The 21,343-nt window shown below is 34.6% G+C and overlaps 1 protein-coding gene across 2 annotated transcripts in view; it reads left to right on the plus strand.

Moving 5' to 3' along the window:
* The window catches only part of UBE3C (ubiquitin protein ligase E3C), an 84,177-nt gene extending 63,193 nt beyond the window's left edge, over positions 1 to 20,984 (plus strand). For both annotated transcript variants that reach the window (XM_062568837.1, XM_062568838.1), the window contains 5 exons: positions 1,003 to 1,215; positions 10,323 to 10,511; positions 10,610 to 10,676; positions 11,542 to 11,672; positions 17,089 to 20,984. In XM_062568837.1, coding sequence (XP_062424821.1) covers positions 1,003 to 1,215; positions 10,323 to 10,511; positions 10,610 to 10,676; positions 11,542 to 11,672; positions 17,089 to 17,259 — 771 coding nt within the window. In that variant the 3' untranslated portion in view covers positions 17,260 to 20,984. The remainder of the gene's footprint in view (positions 1 to 1,002; positions 1,216 to 10,322; positions 10,512 to 10,609; positions 10,677 to 11,541; positions 11,673 to 17,088) is intronic.
* The last annotated feature ends 359 nt before the right edge of the window (positions 20,985 to 21,343 follow it).

The raw sequence follows: 21,343 nt of genomic DNA on the forward strand, positions 1-21,343 counted from the left end.
GCATTACATTGAAATGCAACAGTAAATTAGATTGACTACAAATGATATTGCTGGCACTTTGTGTATTTTTGAAAATTCCTGAGCAAATCTTTAGTTAACAGAGGAAATACATATTTGCATTATGCAAATTTAGATCAGGCTCATTTTTGATTTATTGATCTTTTGTCAGTGGTAATGGTGTCAGGCATTTGCACATTCAACTTATGAAAAAGATGTTACTGATAGGCACTGGACCTGGAAAATTAGGATGTTCTTTGATGGTGCCAGTAAGTAGTAGAATTCAGATGTCTTTTCTTTTAGCCATACTGATTTATTTTAGAGAGAGCAAACAGAAGTAATTTATTGTTTGGTAAAGTACACAGCGATGAATCTGTATAACATGCAAGAGGAATAGCACCTGTCAATTCATTAACATTAAGAAAAATACTGTTTTTAAACAGTTTTTAAAAATGCTATTTGAGGAGTATGTTTTTTACATATTTACTTTTCAGGGTTAAACATGAGTGTTAGTAATACTGAGTGTTTTACATGGAGCAGTTTATGAATGGAATAATTTTGCTTGTGAAGAACCAGATGGTTTGGTGGAATGGAGGAACAGACTAACAACTTTTTGAAGACATTTTTAATGCTGTTACATTGTCTCTAAGAAACCTTCTTTTTCTTATGAATAATGTATACAGTTCATACACTTTCTGTTTGATCTAGCAGTTTGGACTAGAAGACTTAAGGAGAGATGAGCCGTGACCTTACCTTTTAAATCACCACATAATTAGTTTCTTAGTTTTTGATCTTGGTATTTAAAAAGGATATTCAAATTTCAAGCTTCAGTTAAGCATTTTTAAATTGATGTAATAGATGGGTTATTATGATACCACAAGATCCTATCTAGGTGCTAAATTAAAGAGGAGTTACGAACAAGTTAAGAAATACACAGTAGCTTTTAGAATTTGTATGTGGTACTACAATAAAATCTAACTTTTTTTAAATCATTTTGGTTTTTAGGCTCTTTATGAAAATATGCTGGTGGAGCTACCATTTGCTAGTTTTTTCCTCTCAAAGTTACTGGGGACAAGCGCTGATGTTGATATTCATCATTTAGCTTCATTAGATCCAGAAATGTACAAGAATTTGCTTTTTCTCAAGAGCTATGAAGGGGATGTAGAAGAACTTGGACTAAACTTCACTGTGGTAAATAATGACCTTGGGGAAGCACAGGTAAGAGTGGTGCTCTGGCACTTTTTTCTGTTATGTTTGACTGATGAATCATTAGTATCTCTACTAGTTAACTTTTGAGCATGAAAGTGATAAGGCACAAGTGTAAAATTGTTTCCTTGATTCCACTTTAAATAACTGTAGAAATTAGATGGTATATAAACTACAGAATTTCTACTTTATGCTTTTTCTGACCTTACAAAAAACAACAAAAAAGGCCAAATCTTTTGGAGGGGCTGAGCTGCCAGCTGAGTTTGAGGGGGAAATTGGTGTTCAGTGCTTCTGAAAATTGAGCCCGTTAGTTAGGTCCTTTATGATACGAGCTTTTATGACAACTTTACACTACAGAATTTAGTAATAGTAGAGAATTAATGACCAGTTGAAAAGTATGCCTGTATGTGCTCATAGAATTAACCTTCTTGGATAAGATTTGTTGTCATGCTTCCTGTCATATTTGAGGAATAAAAATCATGTAGTTCTCTTTGCCTGTTATATTTGATTTTAATGTTTATTAGTCATTTTTACAGTCTTACTTTTTCTTTTGAAATACTGACAGAATTATCCTGCTTTTTATTTCCTTCTCAGCCTTTGCTGTACTGCTTCCTTTTTTCTTTTGCATAGATGTGTCCACATACAGAAGCACGTATGTGTATGTGCCTGTCAGTATGTTTCTATGTATTTTTTCTCGTGACATCTTTCCTATATTTGTTCTTTTCTTCTGTTTCACTCACCTTTTCTTCTCCGCTTCCTTTCTTTAAAAAAATGATTCCTTCAATCGCTACTTTGTTTTTAATTTGTCACTCTCCTGCATCCTTTTTACCTCCCATGTATAAATACGTGTATACATATACATATTTGTTTATATACATATATACACATATATGTATATATACATGTGCATGTATATATATGTGTATATATACACATATGTGTATACGTGTGTGTATATATATATGTATATATATATATAAACATAAAGTTAGGATTCATCAGACCAGTAAGAGATAGGACTTACTCAGCATAGCTAAGCAAGTGGAGATACTGCTTCTGAGAGCAAAGAGGATATAGGGCTTCTTACCAAGGGATAATCTTGTACTTTGCTTGTCAGGTTGCAGACTCTGAATAAATTAAGTGTGTAACGAACACAAACCTCTTACAAAGCCAGTAGGCTGCTGCGAGGATCAGAGCATATATATTTTCTGTGTGTTTTCCCTTTCCCACTTGTGAGGATGAGGAGGGGTGTTGACACTGATGAAGTGTACTTACCTGAGATATTAGTAAAAGTCAGATCATTTCTACATGCTCTACACTCATTTTTTGAGCTGCTTGCTTCAGTGAGTGCTGTTCCTGGTCTTCTCTAAGAAGGGGGAGCTGGAAATTGAGTTGTTTTATTTCAGTTCAGTGTTGACCTGTTCTGAACAGCAGAGATGAGAACACAAGCAGAAATTTATTCGAAGCTATAGGAGGGTGATGCAGGATTGTATTTAATTCCTTACCTATCTTTCTCTCAAAGTGCTGCTCCAATGTTAGTGTATCAGTGGAGTATTCTGTTATCAAAATGTAGAGCCTGAAGCACTGCTCAAGAGTTGTCCCTCTTGTTTCCTTTCCATTACTCATACCTGGGGTCAAAAAAATAGACAATATTGTGATGTACAACGTTGTGCTGATTCAGGTCTGAAATACAGATTATGAAAGGGAGTAAAATGTTCTCCACAGTTTCCCTGTTGGTGCGGGAAATCTGGGATTATACAGGCTCTAGCTGAGGAAGCAGCGCCACTGAGATGCAGCAGCTGGTCCTGGAAATTGTTACTGAGCTATTTTACAGCTGCTTAAATCACAGCGAGTTTAATACCTAAGACTTCTGTTTTAAGAGCAACAAGCTCAGACTTTATTCTTCCATCATCCGTTTCCTGTCATATGGGAAGATCCAAAAAGCTGGATTTTGTTACAATTTAAAAATATTATCCTTAAATTTTGGGTTCATAAACCGTATTTAACGGGGAGAGGATCAGGAATTATCTAACATAAGTAATAGTTCATGTAAGATATAAGCTACATGCCATATTTTTCCTGGGTTCCACTCACTATTTAAAAACCTCTGAGCTGCGCTGTCTTTAGAAACATACTTAAAAAACAAAAAAAAAGATACATAGGAAAGCAGTTACTTACTCATAGAGCAGGTATTATATTGTAGCATGTAGCAAGGAATTTGTTGATCACTGAATTGATTTCTGTAGCATACACGTATTTGGCTACTAGATTGCAAGGCACTGAAGTTGACAATTTCTAATATAAACAATGATTTTGATGGAAAAAAATGCTGTTTTTATTCTAAACCCCTTCAGTTAAATGCTTTTCAAGTAATAGTGTTATTGATCATAGCCAACACAAATCCAGTTTAGTTAAAAATAGCTATTATTTTCTGGAGAGGCTGTGGTTTCCATACTACTACATCTAGTTTATGTGTCCTTAAAAATTCAGTTATACAAAGAAGTTAGAAACTAGCTTAACAAGTGGAAAGAGATAGAAAAGAGAAATAGTTCTGAACTGGAGCACCAGGAGGTCCAAGACGGAGATGTCACTAGCTCTACTGACTGCTACAGAAAGCTTGCATTAAGTGCATTCTTGCCAAGAAGTCTAATTTGTTCATTAAAATTCTGAGTGCTATGGCTACTAGCATCAAGGCTTTTGATTATTAATTATTTGTCATAACTTTAAAAGGAAGGCTCACTGTAATAGTGAGCTTTTGAGTAACTAAACTCAGTAATTTGAGTATTTTGATGGAGTATTACTGTGCTTATACTTGGAGAAGTGACATTGTACCCTTGAAGTATAAACCACCTTTTAATGAAACTACATTTTAATGTAGTTCAGCAGAACTGATTGATTCTTTAACTGTTTTTGTGTGTGTGTGTGTGTGTATGAATGCAGCAGGTTACTTTTTATTTCACTTCAACATTGTAATAAGCTTCATATAGATAAATACATTTTGTTGGGTGCTTTACTCATTTAACCACTGCATACTAATTAATTGTGTCAAGGTAAGGCTAATTCACTTTGGAAAAAGAGCTTAATTTGCACTCTTTATGTCAAATGTACATTATCTCTAGTTTTCAGCTAAACAACCACTTAAGTGTCTAATAAATTAGTGGCCAATAAATGCATCATAAATTTACCATTGTAAATAGCTATCCTCGTGACAGTGTCCATCCAGCAATTGTGACAAGAAAGCATTATCTGCAATGAAAGATACATTCAGAAGGGGCACTATTGCCTCTGTCAGTAGTAGAAGGTAGATTTCTATTATCAGTATATTGATTCCAATCCTGTAATGTGCTTTTAGATCCCATTAAACTATTGTAAAAGTGCATTCACCAGAAGTTGAAAAAGGTACTTAATAATTTGCACATTAGACCTGCTAATTAGAGGAGCTCTGCATTCAACCTTTTCTCCCCAAATAGCTTTAGCTTTTGATAAAGAATCAGGTAATGCAGTAATGTTGCAGCAGCTGTTGGAGTAGCTATATAAAATGGAAGCCAAAAAAAGGCTCTAAAGAATATCAGTTATATATTTAGTTACCGATCCCTTCAAGTAATGTATTATATATTTTTTCATTTTATCTTGTAGATTAGAAGATAATAAAATGCTTATAATAAGCTTAGGTTAACAAGCTCAAGAAAATGCCTTTTCTTCTTCAGACCTCTTATTCCCTTGCACTTTCCTCTCTCACTCCCCCCCTCCCCCCCCCAAACACACCCACAGTGAGGAAGGCAAGTTTTGTGTCTGTCTTAGGGAGGAGAGGAAGAGATTCAAATATTTACTGCTACTCCTTCAAATACATAAGATTCTGTACTCAGTCTTCTCAAACAATGACTCTTGAGGTTACATGGATCGGAACAGTCTTAATGTGATCAGAATACTCCATAAATGAAGGCCTTCATAAACATATCTCCAGAAAAGCACTTTATTATATGAGGCAGCAGTTTCTGTGAAATGCAGATAGTATCAAAGTTTGTCTCAAGATACCCTTTTTAAAGTAGATGCAAATGCCATTTCTGTTAATGAGAATATATTGACTGACAATAGGAGAGTTCTTTGCCTTTAAATTTCTTGAGAGAAAATTTTGAAGTCTTAAAAATGATTATGATTTTTTTTTCTTGTCCTGGAAGCATCTTTGCTAGGATACAGTGGCTTAGATGAATGATTCTGGAGGTTTTTCAGAAGCAAAATGATTAAGTTGATACTGATCCTTCTAGGGCAGATTTATAACCCTTATGGCAAATGCATTCTTAGGCATTCAAATGCAAAATCCTACCAGGGGCTCCTGCCTGAACATCTGGAAGGCAGATGCCAGGGAAAGAAAGAAAACCTTTATTTAATTATTTTCAGAATACTGAAAAAATTCAGGTGTCATGTGTACAAACATGACAAGAGTCTCATTTTCATTTGTCCCATCAACAGGCTTGTAGGACCTTATCTCGAAGAATGCTTTTTGAAATTGCATCAAACGTGTGTCTTCAGTCTTCAAACGCACGAAAGCTCTTCATACTTCAGAATACATAGGTGAAAAGGTCCCTTATTCTTCCCTAAAATATTTCACACTTTACTCTCCCAGTATTCCCCTTTTCTCCATTAGCCTGGGAAGCAGCTGCCACTACCAGATTTGTACATGAAGCACCTAGCATTAAGTTCCTCTGCCAGTAGAGACTTCCCATTGCCTGCCTGTAATCAAATTACAGAGCTGCTTTGTGTGAGATTATTCTTGATGAGTCGGGAGGTTAATTTCCTGAATTGATTTTGCTTGTCCAATTTTGTTTTCAGTAAGCTTTTCTGAGTATTTATTTCAAAATTGCTATCATGTCTGAAAACTTACTTGCAGTAAGCATAATAGTGTAACTCAGTGCTCACCTGAACCCATTCACTTGAATGCCAGCATACAGAAAATACAGGGTTTTACATTCATATTCCAATATGTAAACATATGAATAGTAAGGTTTGTTTAAAAAAAAAAAAAAAAAAAAGTTGGTCACGTTTACGTTTTCTGGAAGTAGGTTCTCATAGAAACATGTAACTGAATTTATAACCAATAAAAACATTAGTTCTTAAGAATTGCATGCAACAGTAGTTTAAGGTATATCCAACCATGAATATGCCTAGTACAACACATGTACATTTCTACAAATAGTGAAGTAGGTTTTCTTGCAGATTTTTTTTAACGTGATATTTTTCTATCCTCCATTGATATTTTTCCTTCATTTTAAAGATATACTGTGTCAGTATGGACTAGAATTTAGTTATCTGTGGTATTATCTGAATATTCCAAATACTTACTATCTAAATAAGATGCATACTTTCTTGATTGCTTTTTAAATATATAATTTTGATAACTAACCAAATTAAAATGAAATTGTTTTTGTTTTTATTTTTAATTTAGAGCGACAAAATAGAAATTAGGTGGTGATGTAAGTATGCATATTTTGAGGATTTTTTCTATTCTCTCACCTCCTGTATAACCTGTATTACTATTTTGCACCATCTAGTGGTAAAATTGAACAGATAAAATTGAAGGTGGTAAAACTTTTTAGACGTGATAGATTGTGTTGTGACCTTTTTGAACAGGAACTGTTTAACAGACGTTCCTGACATTTACAATTGAGTGGGAATCTTACAGTAGGGCCATTAAAACATTATGAAAATAACCAATGAGTAAAAAGCGAACTGCGCATAAATTTACTCTAATTTTATTGCCAGCCCAAACTTCAGCATTTTGTGTCTTCTGCTTAACATACATTATGCCACAAAGAGTAAGAAGTATGTATTCTTCCTGCCACATTTGTCCTTTTTCTCTCAAATTGTGGTGGTACTAGGACACAGTGCTGGTCGAGTTAATCTCACATTTACAAACTCTGCAAATAAGTAGTGAGAGTGTAGGAAAATTCTGTGAGATTTTGTTAACTGAATGCTGTAGTTTTATCTGTGACATGGGCAGATTCTGTTAACTGAATGCTGTAGTTTTATCTATGATATGGGCAGTTACAGAGTTGTAGGGGGGTTTTGCCACAAAGTGTTGCCAGATCAGGAACCAAGATTTGCTACTTTGAATAAAAATGCAAACACAAAAGCAAAAAAAAAAAAGTTTTCTTTTTTGTATTTTCTCGATTTTCTTTTTAGCAGTAGCCCAAAAGAGTATAGTGTTTTCTCTCTCAGATTTGTAGTATGAGCATTGTAAGGAGAGAAAATGGCTTTCATTAGACAATTGATACACCTTTCCCTATATCTTTAGACCACCATGGAGACAACATAGAATCATAGAATTGGTAAGGTTGGTAGGGAACCTGGAGATCCTGGTAGGGACCTCTAGAGATCATCTAGTCCAACCCTCAAATGCGTAGCCCATACAGGGATCGAACCCACAACCTTGGCATTACTAGCACCACGCTCTAACCAACTGAGCATAATTACAATGTGAACATAAGCATAAGTTGCTCTGTGTCTTGCCCTCTTATTTCCTGGGAAGGTTAGCTGTTAGGTTTCCTATTGCCGGGAAGGTTAGCAATTTGGATTCTTATTCACCAAGTGCACGGATGAATCCTAAATACAGTGGTTTCTAGAACTCATTGCCAGTTAGTTGTTCCCTGTAACCATTTAGAAAGTCAGTTTGAGCATCTTTCTACATAAATACTGAAAGAGATCTAACAAAAGATGTAGTATGCAAAATGAATAATAACTGTTTGTTTATTGATGGTGCCCATATTTTTAAGAGAAACATGGTAAGTTAGGTGCTATATGCTAATATGCTTTAATATGGATGAATCCAATGTAGTCTTGCTTCAGAGAGAGAAATTTTATTTGGTGAAGTAGTGACAAAAGAAGAGATAATGATGCAGTTGTGATATGTATGTATGGATATAATTGGAGAACGAGAAGAAGGATAGGACAATATTTAAGCTACAGGCCAATGTTGATCTTTCAAGAAGAATGCATATGAACTAGTTTTACCTATTGGACTGGAACTGGAAATTATAATATTTCTAATTGTTAGATGAGTGAAATTTCTGATGAACTTCCTAGCAACAGTACTAAAAGGGTAGGAGGTAAAACACGGCAGCTCTCTAGCCAGAGTGGTTACCTGCAGTGGCGGGGGAGAAAGCTTAGCAACTTTTCATCAAACATTTCATTTTTGGTCTGGACAATATCCCCTACCTTTCTAAATCCTCCCTGTGGACTTTACCAGGACGAGAGTCCTCCTCAGGCGAGCTAGTGCAGATTGTTCCCTGTCTGCCATGTACAGGGCTGTATCCTCCGGAGCAGGCAGCTGCACCACACACCAGGTTCTGCAAGGGGTGGGCCTGGAGAAGGCTGTCCTGTCGGTTGTGCCCATAAGTTTTGGACTCACTCGGAAGAGAGCAAACCCATGTGAGCAGCGCAGGTTGCCAGACGATCAGGGCATGGCTCCGAGCAAACTAGACTGATGCTTTCATTTTTACTTAATTCTTCAGGGAGAAGGACTTGAATGTAGCAATTCCCACACACAGAAGTGATGGGTGGTACTGATGAGTTCTTTACTGTAGGCTTAAAAAATTGAGAAGTTTGCAGCTGAAGAATTAAAGTAGGAAGTATGACATTTTAAACACTCATAGTAGTTCAGGATTGGCCTAGTTTATCAAAGAAAGTGGTAAATACTCCATCATAAAGAGTCTTTATACCAGGACTGCCTGTCTCTCTAAAAAATGTGTTTTAACTTGCCTGTGGATTTATTGAGTTAAATACAGGAATCTCTAAATAGAATTCTCGCTTGTGTTATCTGAGAGGTCAAATAACATATTGTAATGTTCTTTTCTGGCCTTAAAAAAATCTATGAATCAGTAAAAATGTGAATGCTCAAAAGTGCTACAGATTTTTCATCGTAACATTTTGGTTTTGCTCACATTTTTAGATAGCATGCTGCAAAAGAAGCTATTCACAATTTGTGTTGAATTCTGTGTTACAAACGTGATCATTACTGATCAAAATGCATAGAGTTTGCTAACAGTTGGGAAAAAAAAATCCTGACTTTAGAGTGTAGAAAAATAAACTTTTTCTGAAGGTTTGAGAAGGTGAACACATGTCAATTTTTCATTTTTTTAATCCTCTTTTTAGTACTCTCTTCTTTTTGGGCTACTCTGCAAAACTAGTAGTAAAAAAACTTCAGAATAAGTAAAGATCGTTAATGTTTTAACTACTACTACCCATGATCCTATTGTAAATCATTTTGTATCTTATTACAGTGGCAGAATCTTTGTTTTGGGGTTTTTTCATCATAAATTCTTCCATGCTGATTTATCCTGATGTACTTGAAGGACAAAAACTAAACTTAGTAGAATGATAAAGAGTAGGTCTGGAGTTTTTTTCTGTTTCTTTCTTTCTTTTCATTCCCCCTTTTTTTTCTTTTGAAAATACTGAACGTGTTTTAAGTTAGCTTTAGAGCAGCATGAATTTTGAATGCTTATCATTCTGTAAATCAACTCTGTATCAGAATCTTAATTTTGACTCGGTGGGCACTGTTTTCAATAGTGTGATTCTGCAAAGTTCACTTGCACCAAACAGTTAAACAGAAGAATATTGCCAGTCAAGTTGAGCTTTCCTAATTCAGCGGGAAGGAAACAGTGATGTGTGCCCTTTGCTCATACAGGCTACTCTATATTCCACGGCACTTACTAGCAGCAGTGAAGCTAGCGGAAAGCTTTGCCAAGGGGAAAATTTCACCTCAGTTTCTGTTTAATTTGCAATGGTGAATTTAGCATTAAACATCAGCTCTTAAAAAAGAGCTCTGATACTGCTGAATCCACTTACTTTCTGGTAATAGAGCACAGGGCCATGTTTTCAGTTCTGTGTACTTGCAGCTGAAGATCTTGTTCTGAAAACTGGGTACCGCACTCTTGCACTTATGAGTAAACATAAAAAAACAACACTTGTAATAATCTTTTATTTTGAGGTGAATATTCTTGAGTATATTCTAGTTACTCTCAAGTATGTAAATCACCTACTGGAGTGTTTTGTAATTCAGTCTTCCATTTGCAGCACACCAACTTAAAAGTTTACCATGGTTATGAAAATTATTATGTTTATAGGTGGTTGAGCTGAAGCCAGGTGGAAAAGATATTCCTGTTACCAGTGCTAACCGAATAGCATACATCCATCTAGTGGCAGACTACAGATTAAATAAACAAATTCGACAGCATTGCCTTGCTTTCCGTCAGGGCCTGGCCAACGTTGTGAATCTTGAATGGCTTCGAATGTTTGATCAACAGGAAATACAGGTATTTTTGCTTACGACTCCTAAAACATTTACTTAAAACTGCAAATAAGCAATTAATTTTTGCCTGTAATGTAATTGTCCTACTTACTTTACTATTAGGTTTTGATATCTGGTGCCCAGGTTCCTATTAGTTTGGATGATCTTAAATCTTTCACAAACTATTCAGGTAAGTATATGTTACTTAATTAAAAAATCTGTTATGACTGATTCAAGAATAAATAAATTTGCTTTTCAACCTAACTTAGTTTTAAAAGAAGTTGTAGGGTCCTTGTTGCTATCCTTGGTGGCCAAACTCTCTAGATAGATGCCTGAATTTCAGAAGGTTGGGAAAAATTAACACCAGATTTAATTAATGTGGGGACATAGAGGTATGCGGTTTATAGTATTTATGCACTTAAATACAAGTTTTTAGACAGATAATTAGAGAATATATAATTCCTTTTCTAACTGGAAGTTAGTCAGTGGTTGCGTCTAGCTGCCCCCAAATTAAGTGTTCAAATGATACGGGGATGGTTATTTCTACCAGTACATTCGGATACTTATCATTTCTCAGAAGGCCCAAGGGACTGCTCATGTTCTTTCCATGTTAGAAATGCTAGGCATCTTAATTCGTTTTTCCCTGAATTCATCATGAATGTAACCAAAGAGTAGCTAACATAAAAGTTCACATCCCAGCTTACTTCAAAGTAAGTTGGCTTATGAAATAATCTCCTGAGTCTTGCACATTTTGTGAATTCTTGCAGTGAATGGCAATAACCCAAAGTTCCTAGATAAATACTAAAATACTGAACTAAATAAAACTAATTTAAAATAAACAAGTAGAGGGAAATGGTATGTCTAAGGTTAGCAATGAATGAGAAACTCTAAAAATGTAATGCTCAGAGATATCTGTAGATAATGGAGGTCAGCAATATAAGCCTGCTGCTTTTAATATTTTCCTCAAGCTTTTAAAAATTGATGCGAGGTTTTCCAAAGGGTTTCTTTCTTTTATAAAACTATTTTATCTTTAAATCATTTAAATCTCATCATAGGTGGCTACGCAGCAGACCATCCCGTAATAAAAATATTTTGGAGGGTTGTGGAAAGCTTCACTGATGAAGAGAAACGCAAACTACTCAAGTTTGTAACGAGCTGCTCTCGACCGCCTCTTCTGGGGTTTAAGGTTCATGTCTTTCTGATTCTTTTTTTTTTTTTGTGTCGATTTTTGTAGTTGTAATTTATATCACAATTGTGATATAAAATTTGTCTGTAGGAATTTAAAATAACAGACTTTGTGACTAGATAACAGCTTCAGTCTTTGCACTTGAGTATAATGATAATAGTTTTAAAATATTTCAAGAAATATGAAATAGTCTTAAAAAAGCATTCATTATAGCATTGGTTAAAGTGCTTTCTTTTTGTCATGAAAGATCCGTGCAGCCATGCTTTGATTGTGTTTCATTAATGAATAGAACCAGCATTACCACCACCTTCAAGGAACATACTAAGTTAATAGTAATGTTTTCAAAATTGGGCAAAGGAGGACTTAGGGTGTATCAGCAGCTATTAAATATAAACATTTGAAACTGGAGATGTATTTCGTATGTTTCCTTTAGATTAGCATTTGTATACATATAAGATTATGGCTTATTACTCTTTATATCTAAGTATTTTGCTGCTGTCTTTAGATTGATATTTACAGTGAACCTTAAGCAAGAAGAAAACTTTGGTCCACTGTTTATAAAACCAAAGAGAGACCAAGGCAAGTTAGTTAAAATTCTGAGGATATTCTAACTGGAAGTTTCAGCTGGGCTGTGAAATTTTGGCTAAGATCTGTCCTTGGATGACATTTCATCAAGAAATGTGGAAATGCTTTTGTGTAATTCACTGGAAAGTACGAATCACTTAATAGCAACACCATCAGTTTCAGTGTGTTGCTCAACAGCATATTTACTGTTGTACTCTTTAATAAATTAATACAAAGGTGAGCTTACTGGACTGTAAATACAGAGGTTTTCATGCAATTGCTTACAAGTAAAAATACGATGAGTTGCTCTGTTTAGCTTCCTTAGATGTGTTGCTAAACAGAGTTAAAGGACTTCTCACGTTAGTATGTGATAGTGTGATATAATATTTAACTAGCAATGGATATTACTGATTTTCTACATTTATTAAGTAAAACAGAAAAACCCATAAAAAATGAATGCAAGTTTTATGTGAGTGCTGAAGGCTTTATTAGTATTATTTTACAAAACAGCTATACTTACTCTATTATATTGAGGTGTGAATGAGCATTTTCTCATCATGTAAGTATCTTGGGGACAGATGCTAACATTTTATATAGGAACAGGAATTTCAGATGCATGCAGTAGCATGGAGGTGGAATTTTACTTTTTTTTTTTTTTTTTTTTTTTTTGCCTCATACACTAAAAGTTCATTCTGAACTAGTTAGCATTTAAAGTTTCAAGTTTCCACTTGAAAGGCAGAATTTTTCCAGAAGAATTTTTCTTCCTGAGCTCTAGGAATTGGGCACTTTTTCTGTGGCCGGGGGTGACGTAATGTCAAACGTGTCAAATGTGAAGAATAAAGCCAAAAAAACCACGCCTTGCTCCCCCTCTCCAACTCTAGATATTTTTACTGTTTGTTTTTCCTTTACTGAACTAAACAAACTTAATGCTAGAATTTCCAAACTAATGATTTACTTTTTTCTTAAATACAAATTTCTGCTGGAAAACAGAAAACATTCTAGTACTGAAATGAGAAGTATCCGTTACAGACCTCAGCCACTTTAATGATTTGTGATACATAAAAGAATTAGTAGGTTGTCACACAGGATGTGGATTTTTTTTTAAGGCGGTAGAGCAATTTCACTGCCACATTCTGTAGGGAAGAATGGCCTTTACAGCTTTGAAACCTGCTGCGTGCCCCTTTGTCCTTAACCTTCAACTATGCCCTTATCCTCCATCTATCGCCTTATGCTGCAAACTAACATTGTCCTTCCTCAGTCTTTTTATTTTCTTACTGTTTATAAGCTGATAGTGACACTGCTGCATGTACCCTGTAGTACATGAACATTTCAACCTGATGTGGGGCATAATAATTCTGTACTCCTTTATGCAGTCTCACCCTCCTCATAATAGCTTCAGCTGTTGTAGCCAGTTCTGTGCCATGATGTTAAAATACGGATTGGCAACATACCCACCAACTTAAATGTCTATGATCTGTAGCTGAGCTAAAATCATAGACACACCTAGAAATGCAGTGGGCACCTTCAGCTGGTAATTTAATTTGACTGTTACACATATCTATTTCAGGATTAAATGAATCCCTTTAACAGTAAGGTGAGCTTAGGATGATTAGATTTGGATATGGAGACAATGGAAATGGCTGTTCAATGATAGGAATCCTATCTAAAGCATTAGTTGAGTGATTATTTGAAAGTCTGCAAGTATTACTGTTAACTCTTCAGTCCTATGTGAATATCACTGTACAGTCTACTTACTCTAGCAGCAAACAGGACTGGATAACGCAGTGGGAAGTATGATTGGAAAACTGTGGGATGAGATCAAGGTAGATAGGACAAGGCATAGTTAAAAATCAGTCATATAATGGAGAACTGAGAAACAATTGTGTGGGAAGAAAGTAAAGAAAGTTTAAATTTGTTAACTGCCTTTTTAATTACAAGGGAAGAGCAGGAAATGCAGATGTAAGCTCCCAGTTCTGAAGCAGCCGTATGATGTTGGAAGAGATACCGGAAGTGACTCCAAAATCTAAAAATATTAAGGCCAACAAATGAGACATTAAAAACAGGGTGCAGTGAGGCCAAATGTGTAGAGGAGTGTGTGTAGTTAGGAAGTGGGCCACAGCCTGGTTTTAGCATACTTGGTTAGGAAAAATTGAAGTAAAATAGTAAAATACCATTTGCAGCATGATAGCAAAACATTAAAAGAACAATTCACTGTAGAACGGGCTTGAAAGCTAAACCACATGCAAAAGAAACCAGAATGAAAAGCCATTACTGCTGCTTTAGTGGATAGCACTGTGCAGAAGGGGGATGCACAGCACATGCAGTCACATCCTGTTAACACGGGTTTGCCGACAGACCAAGGGCTGAGGGCTGTTCATCAGACTGACTGTTTCAGGGACTCCACAGAAACGGTAAGATGCAAGTGTTTGCCAGAAAAGGAAATGGGCAATTGGCATTGCTGCGAGCAATAATGTAGTGGTAGCCTATGGCAATGTGTTGTTTAGAGCTTCGAAGGTGAAGCTGTGGAAGTGCTATCACCAGCCAAATAACTGTCTGAATTTATTTATGTTGAGGGTAGACTTTTACACAAAATACCTTTTAAAATTGTTTGCAATTTTGATACTACATTTTTCTGTGAGGAACACAGTTTCTCATTTTCATTCTACAGTTGAGTATGCAGAAGATTTTAGAACTGTCACATTTTGTTAAAATTAGTGCATGTTAATTTAAGATAAAGAAATGTCTTGACATTCATAGCTTACAGATAGAACAGTCTAGATTTGCATCATTTAAAAATTTAGAACTCTCACTGCCAGATTCAGACTCAGAATAACATTTGCTAAAGCTAATTAAAGTTTAATAAATTTAATAAATGTGATTGTTACAGACAAAAAAAAAAATCATTAAAGTGTGGTTGAAAATTGTTAAGTTCCAATCAGGTCACATAACAAATTGATGATACTTTTCAATTCCAAACTATTGCAGTTTCCCACTGTATGGTATTTAATTATGCAACAAATGGTGCCCTTGGCATGACATTTCAATTTCGAACTTCATTTTTCCATTTTTAAAGCTAAAGTAGGGGAAATCAATTAGCATTTTGAAAGGAACACTAAAAATGCAGCATTTTAGCCATGAAATACATTTTAAGGCCTCCATTTGAACAATAATTTAGCTTAAAATCTCATTGACCTTCTGCCTTTGGAGCTGGGATTTTTTTTTCCAGTTTCTAAAATCAGAACTGTTTTAGCTCAGCAAGCATTTGATGAATACTTTCTTGCCAGCAAAAGCAGTGCTTTAGAGGTTTTTTTTTTTTAAAGCCTTTTTGCACTATGATGTTTCTCAGAAGAAGAAATTAGATTTATTAAAACAATTAAATTGTTGCATATTAAATGTCTGTTCCTCAGATCCATGCTTATCACACCAGAAAAATAAGCAGTTTGACAAATTTATATCATTACAGACTCATTATGCACATCTGTATCATCCAAATAACTGTTGAATGATTTTATAATCTTTTAGAACCTGAAGAAATGCAGTGTAATTGGTTTAAGTAAAATTAGCTCTTTATTTGGAGAATTTGAAGCATCTCTTGATTCAGAATGTTATAACCACAGTAGTGTATATACTTGCTTAATCTTATGCATGAACAGGTCCATTGAATAGTGAGTATTGTTTGTCTTCAAATTCATAAATTTCAGGCATGCTGAAGGATTAGTTTACACTGAAATCTCTGTAGAGAAAAAAATGTCTTTAACCTAAGTCTTGTATAATATCAGATGCATTGAATTTAACAATGAAAATTATGATTATGATTATTATATGTGGTGTGTAGAAGGAAAACAGTGGTTTTATAAATACTCACCCAAACTTGAAGAATATATTCTATATATCTACAGTATGCTAACAAAATAACGCTTAAGAAGGGAAACACTGAAAGTTTTTTCTTTTTTTTTTTTTTGGATGACAGAAAAAAAGTGAAATGGTAACATGAATTTGTCAAATTTCTATTTACAGCCTGCCTGCTCATTAACCCTCTCTCCCTCTTCAGAGCATCACTTTAACGTGACAAGTAAATGCTCATATAGAACTTCTGCATAAAAGCAGGATACTTTTAAAGTCTAACACAAAAATGTTTGAACTGGCCCAGCACATTGCTTTATTAGTAAGAGCAAAATTGTTTTTGTTGGTATTCACTGAAACAATGCCAAGATGGGAAGGAAGAACCAAGCGCAATTTTCAGAAGAAACCATGTCATTGTAGCATGCAAAGTGAACTTCAAACATGGCAGAATATCCTTTTCTATCTATATCTATTACTTCAGTGGTCTATAGTTCCCTGTGTTAAGCATGTATTTTTCACTGTCAGAAAACTTCAGTGTAACTGGAATCTGTCATTTACTTATTCCTGCAAAATAACCAGCATCCATATGCATTTGGGAGGCTTTGTAAGAAAAGTCTGAAGTTGTTGTGAATCATTTGTCTCTCCCAAATACAATAAAAATCTTTTTGCATGCTATCGTACTGCTTTTTTTCCATATCACACTTCACTGCTTTTTTAGCACCATGTATTTGCAGAATAGAGTGTACAAACAATAATATTTTTTTTCCTTAGAACCAGATAAGACAGCTTTCTGTTTTGCAATATAGTGGATTTTGATGGGTGGAGGAGTTGCTACACAATTTGAGTGCTTCTGGGGGAAACTAGGAATGAAAGTATCTTTTGAATGTGTCATTGTGACTGATTTTAGTCTAATCATTTATTTCCTGGAAGTCTGTGCCAGCTGTTAAGGGTTAGATTTTTGGCCTTATATATATTTTTTGATGTGTTTTTTTCCTATTGTTTTTTTCAGGAGTTGTATCCTGCGTTTTGCATTCACAATGGAGGATCTGATCTAGACAGGCTACCCACTGCCAGTACCTGCATGAACTTGCTAAAGCTTCCTGAGTTTTATGATGAAAATCTTATGCGGAGCAAGCTTCTTTATGCTATTGAATGTGCTGCTGGATTTGAACTAAGCTGAGTTGAACTGATGCTTATGCAGATGATCTGCAGAGGAACTAGCCAGTGCCTACTCCACAAGCAGCACCCACACAAGCAGATTTAAGGGAATCCTGTCTAGATTTCTGAAGCTCTTGTGTCTTATCAAATGCCCTCAAATAGGTTTCATTTTTAAACACGATTTGTTAGTTAAACTTTCATTAATTAATATTACATTGACACTGCTTTATGATTCAAACTAATGAATGCTGTGTGCAGTGTGGCTGTTTTCTGTGTTTATGCGAAGAAAGAGCACATTTAAAGAATAGTGACATCTCAGTAAAATTAACCAAAGATGAAGCTTTGGCTTTGTGCTGTTCAGATATATATAACTTCATGAACTGGCAATAAAGTTGTGTACCAAGCAGCACATTGGGATGAGACAGGGCTAACTCCCTGTAATTAATCTTTTAGATGGAAGCGAAGCAGATGTTTGCAGATATCCCAGAAATGGGGTTGAAAATGCTCATTACTGATAAGCCAACATCTTTACTTATGTGGTAGAATTGTTTACAAATTGTAGTTATTGCAATTAAGACAGAACTGATTTTGTTTTATACTACCTTCCCTCAAGATGGTAGGCACTGAGATAAAAACATTTATAACCAATATTTTATTTGTGTTTTCTGAAATACCTTTGAGAAATTGGATTTGCATGCTTATTTTGAGTTCAACTTTTGGCTGCATCATTATCACTTGAACACTGTCGTAAATGGATGTGACTTTCCATGTTTTCTCTCTTCTGTCTTCTATGCCTGTACAGTTTTTTTTTTTGTTTTTTTTTTTTGTTTTTTTTTTTTATGTATCAGACTCCTATTGCATACCCAGTACATACAGAAGTCATGACTTTGGAAAAATATACATGTAACTACTATTAAAATTATTTGAACCAAAGTTATCAGGCTTTATCTTTTATATTTGAAGCCTGTGGTGTTCACATTCCTTTTCCCTATCATTTCATCTTAAATATCATATCTTTGCTGTAGACACTAGTCAAACTCATTATTTTTTATGATTAAACAAAGCTTTCGTATCCATCTGCCTGCAGTATTTCTGCTAAGAAGAGTAGGTGGGAATATGCTGCTTAATGTAATTTGATTGCTGGGAAATATTTGGTTCATATGGAAGGAACTGATTCTCTAGTAATTAAAGTGCATCATTGGGTATTCATACGTAAACTGCAGTCAACTTAAAAGAAAAATCAAACTAAGATTCATAAACAAGTGCATCCCTCTGAACTTCAGTTTTATATTTTAAATCATCAGAATTTGCAATCAGATTTGTATTCATCTCTTATGCAAAAAACTATTTTGCTGTTACTGGAAACTGTTGGATTTCATATTTAAAAGCAGTAACCAGCAATATCCTTTTAAATGAGGAGAAACTGAGTGATTTTAAGATGTTTACTAGTATTCATATAAAAATGTGTAATTTCTTAATTCGGGTAATAAATGAAGTGTTAAAATACTATTTGTAGTCTTGATGTACAGAAATAAAATGATTTGGTTTTCTTTTTAGTTTTGCATTAGGCTTTTTTATTTATGTTAAATGTTACATACCAACCTATTCTTTACCCCAAAATTAGTTTCTTGTATATTTTTCTACAAAAATTATGAAACTTACAAATAGATGAAAAGAAATCAGTAATAGTGCAACTGCCTCCTCCTAATACAAAACCCGAATACTTCAGATAGCATTATTTATCTTATAAGCTAATGCTTTAAATATTTGGAAATTAGTTTTCAATTCCATTCTTTTGCTACATTAATAGTGTCGTATTTGTATGTTGTAAAATGCAAATTAATTTTCTATTAAATGTCTGTATTTTGAAGGAGTTATGCCACATAATCATGACTGGTAATGTATAATTTCTGCTTTTGTAAAAGGAGACAGTGCATACTATTCTTATCTATTACCATGACTACAAGCTCAACAGAGACAGTGGGTTTAAGGGAAGTAAGATTTTCAGGTAGGTGTAGTCATGTAAACAGAACAATCATGCAGTTGTACAAAACCTCAGTTGAGTCTTTGGGCTCACTGAAAATACTCTGACTTTTTAATTTTTTCAGTATCTAGGTCCTACTGATCTTGTTTCTTATATTCTGTACACTGAGTATGAAATTCTGACATACTGTATTCAGTGGCATTGTAGCCTGAATTTTGTTTTACACTTAAAGTCAGCTGGAAATCGCTGCTGCAGCAGCTTATACCACTTTTAGTATCCAGACTGCAATAAGAGGAGGATAGGGGCTTCCTTTGGCAACGGATGTTTTTACTTCTGTCAGCTATTTTTGTATAGTCAGGATGAGGCATGAGTCCCTACTTTTCAAAAATCTGTTGCTGGATATTTTAAAGAACCAGAGATGAAAGGATGAGAAATAATATAGGTACAGCTAATCACGTCCTGAAGAGCTAAGTGGTGTAGCTGATCTCTCATATAGCTCTTGCATAGCAAGCATTGTTTATATATGCAAATGGATTTGCATTTGCATTTATGTTGCAAATATTTGCAACATAAAAATGTTTTTTAAAACACAAGCAAACTCTCTCCCAGTTATGATGCTCTCTCAGTTTAGATGGACAGGAAGCATTTTGCATGTAAGTAACCTAAAATGATGTTGTAGTTCTTGATCATCTGAATTATGGCAGTATTAATTATGGTTTTATAGTTATTTTCTGTGCAAGACAACCCTTCCTTAATTTCTGTACTTCAGTGATTTGTCCTGTTTCAGTACTTGTGTTTTTAAAATGATAGCATTTTCTGATTCTTTTGCAAATAACTAAGAGAACACTATACATTTGCAAACCATTTTAGAAACATTTTTGTCAAAATTTATCTTTAAAATGGAGGAGAATGTGAATTCTACATGTCTCCACAGGAATAAAATTAACTCTTGGTATGTTTATCTTGGTGAGAAATTCTCTGTATGTAAGTTTAATCCTACTAAGTAGATTTTTAAAAAGAAAGAAATTATCTTCCTTGTTAGTTAACTTCTGTTGCTTTCCATCATGGCCCCCGGTTCCAAAGTTGTGTGACTCTTGCAAAACCGAGTCTTCGTTTCCAGGGAAGATTTATGTCAACATGCAGGAAGGATCTGGCTTCAGCTTCATAAGTTAACAATGAGCTGGTAGAAGTTTGATTTGAGCAACAAAGATATCTTTGGTTGTTTTTGTATGGAGTGCTCGCTAATTCAAATAAAATTGAGTTTCCTGATGCTATTAGCAGCAGTCTTGACTGTTTGTTTTGGCATCACTTATGTAAATCTAGCAGAAACATCCTAATTTGATCTACAAAGGGGTTTGGAACTCAAAAATATTTAACAAGGCCAGTGATCTAATGCTAAAATCCAGTTTATTTAAACCAAACACTTTGTAAAATGCCAGTGGGACAGCACTTACTCTATCCACCACTGAAAAATGACACAGCGCAGAAACAAAAAAGAGCTGTTTTTCTTGGAGTGTTTTGTTGAAGCTGTAATTTTTTTTTGTTTTGTATTTATATGCAAAAATTTTTAAATATATTTGCTCATATACATAAATCTGTGTTAAAAAGGATTTGTGATGTAAATGCTTATTACTATTTTTTTCATGATGATTTACCTGTCAGTGAAAGAGAAGAAATGAACGTGGTCTGTAAAACTGATCAGGATATCTATATTTTTATTGACTTCTGCTTTTGTGAATAAAACAGTTTGAGTTTTCTCGAAACTTTGCAGAAACATTTTTCTTTTGTTTTTGCAATAAATATCACATTTTCTGGTTAAAGTTTGATAGTACTGAAATGGGTTTAAACAGAGAAGCTAATATAAACCCTTGGTTGTGAAGTTACTACTGCTTCATAATTTGTAGCTTCAATTTTCAAGCTCTAAAGTTCCCACTCTGTCAGTCAAACTGCATCTTTATAGTTTGTTTCAGTATGTCTTTCAAAAAGACTTAAGACCAGTGACCCCCTCCCCCCTTGAAAAATATCTTCAGAATCTTTGGAAAGAACAAAATGGATGAAAATAAGAGAAACTATAACTTGCAGTGAAAAATGTTACTCTGTCAGCAAGCAAGTACAAAAACAG

The sequence above is a fragment of the Rhea pennata genome, chromosome 2 (genome assembly GCF_028389875.1).
Source record: "Rhea pennata isolate bPtePen1 chromosome 2, bPtePen1.pri, whole genome shotgun sequence".
NCBI lineage: Eukaryota > Metazoa > Chordata > Aves > Rheiformes > Rheidae > Rhea > Rhea pennata.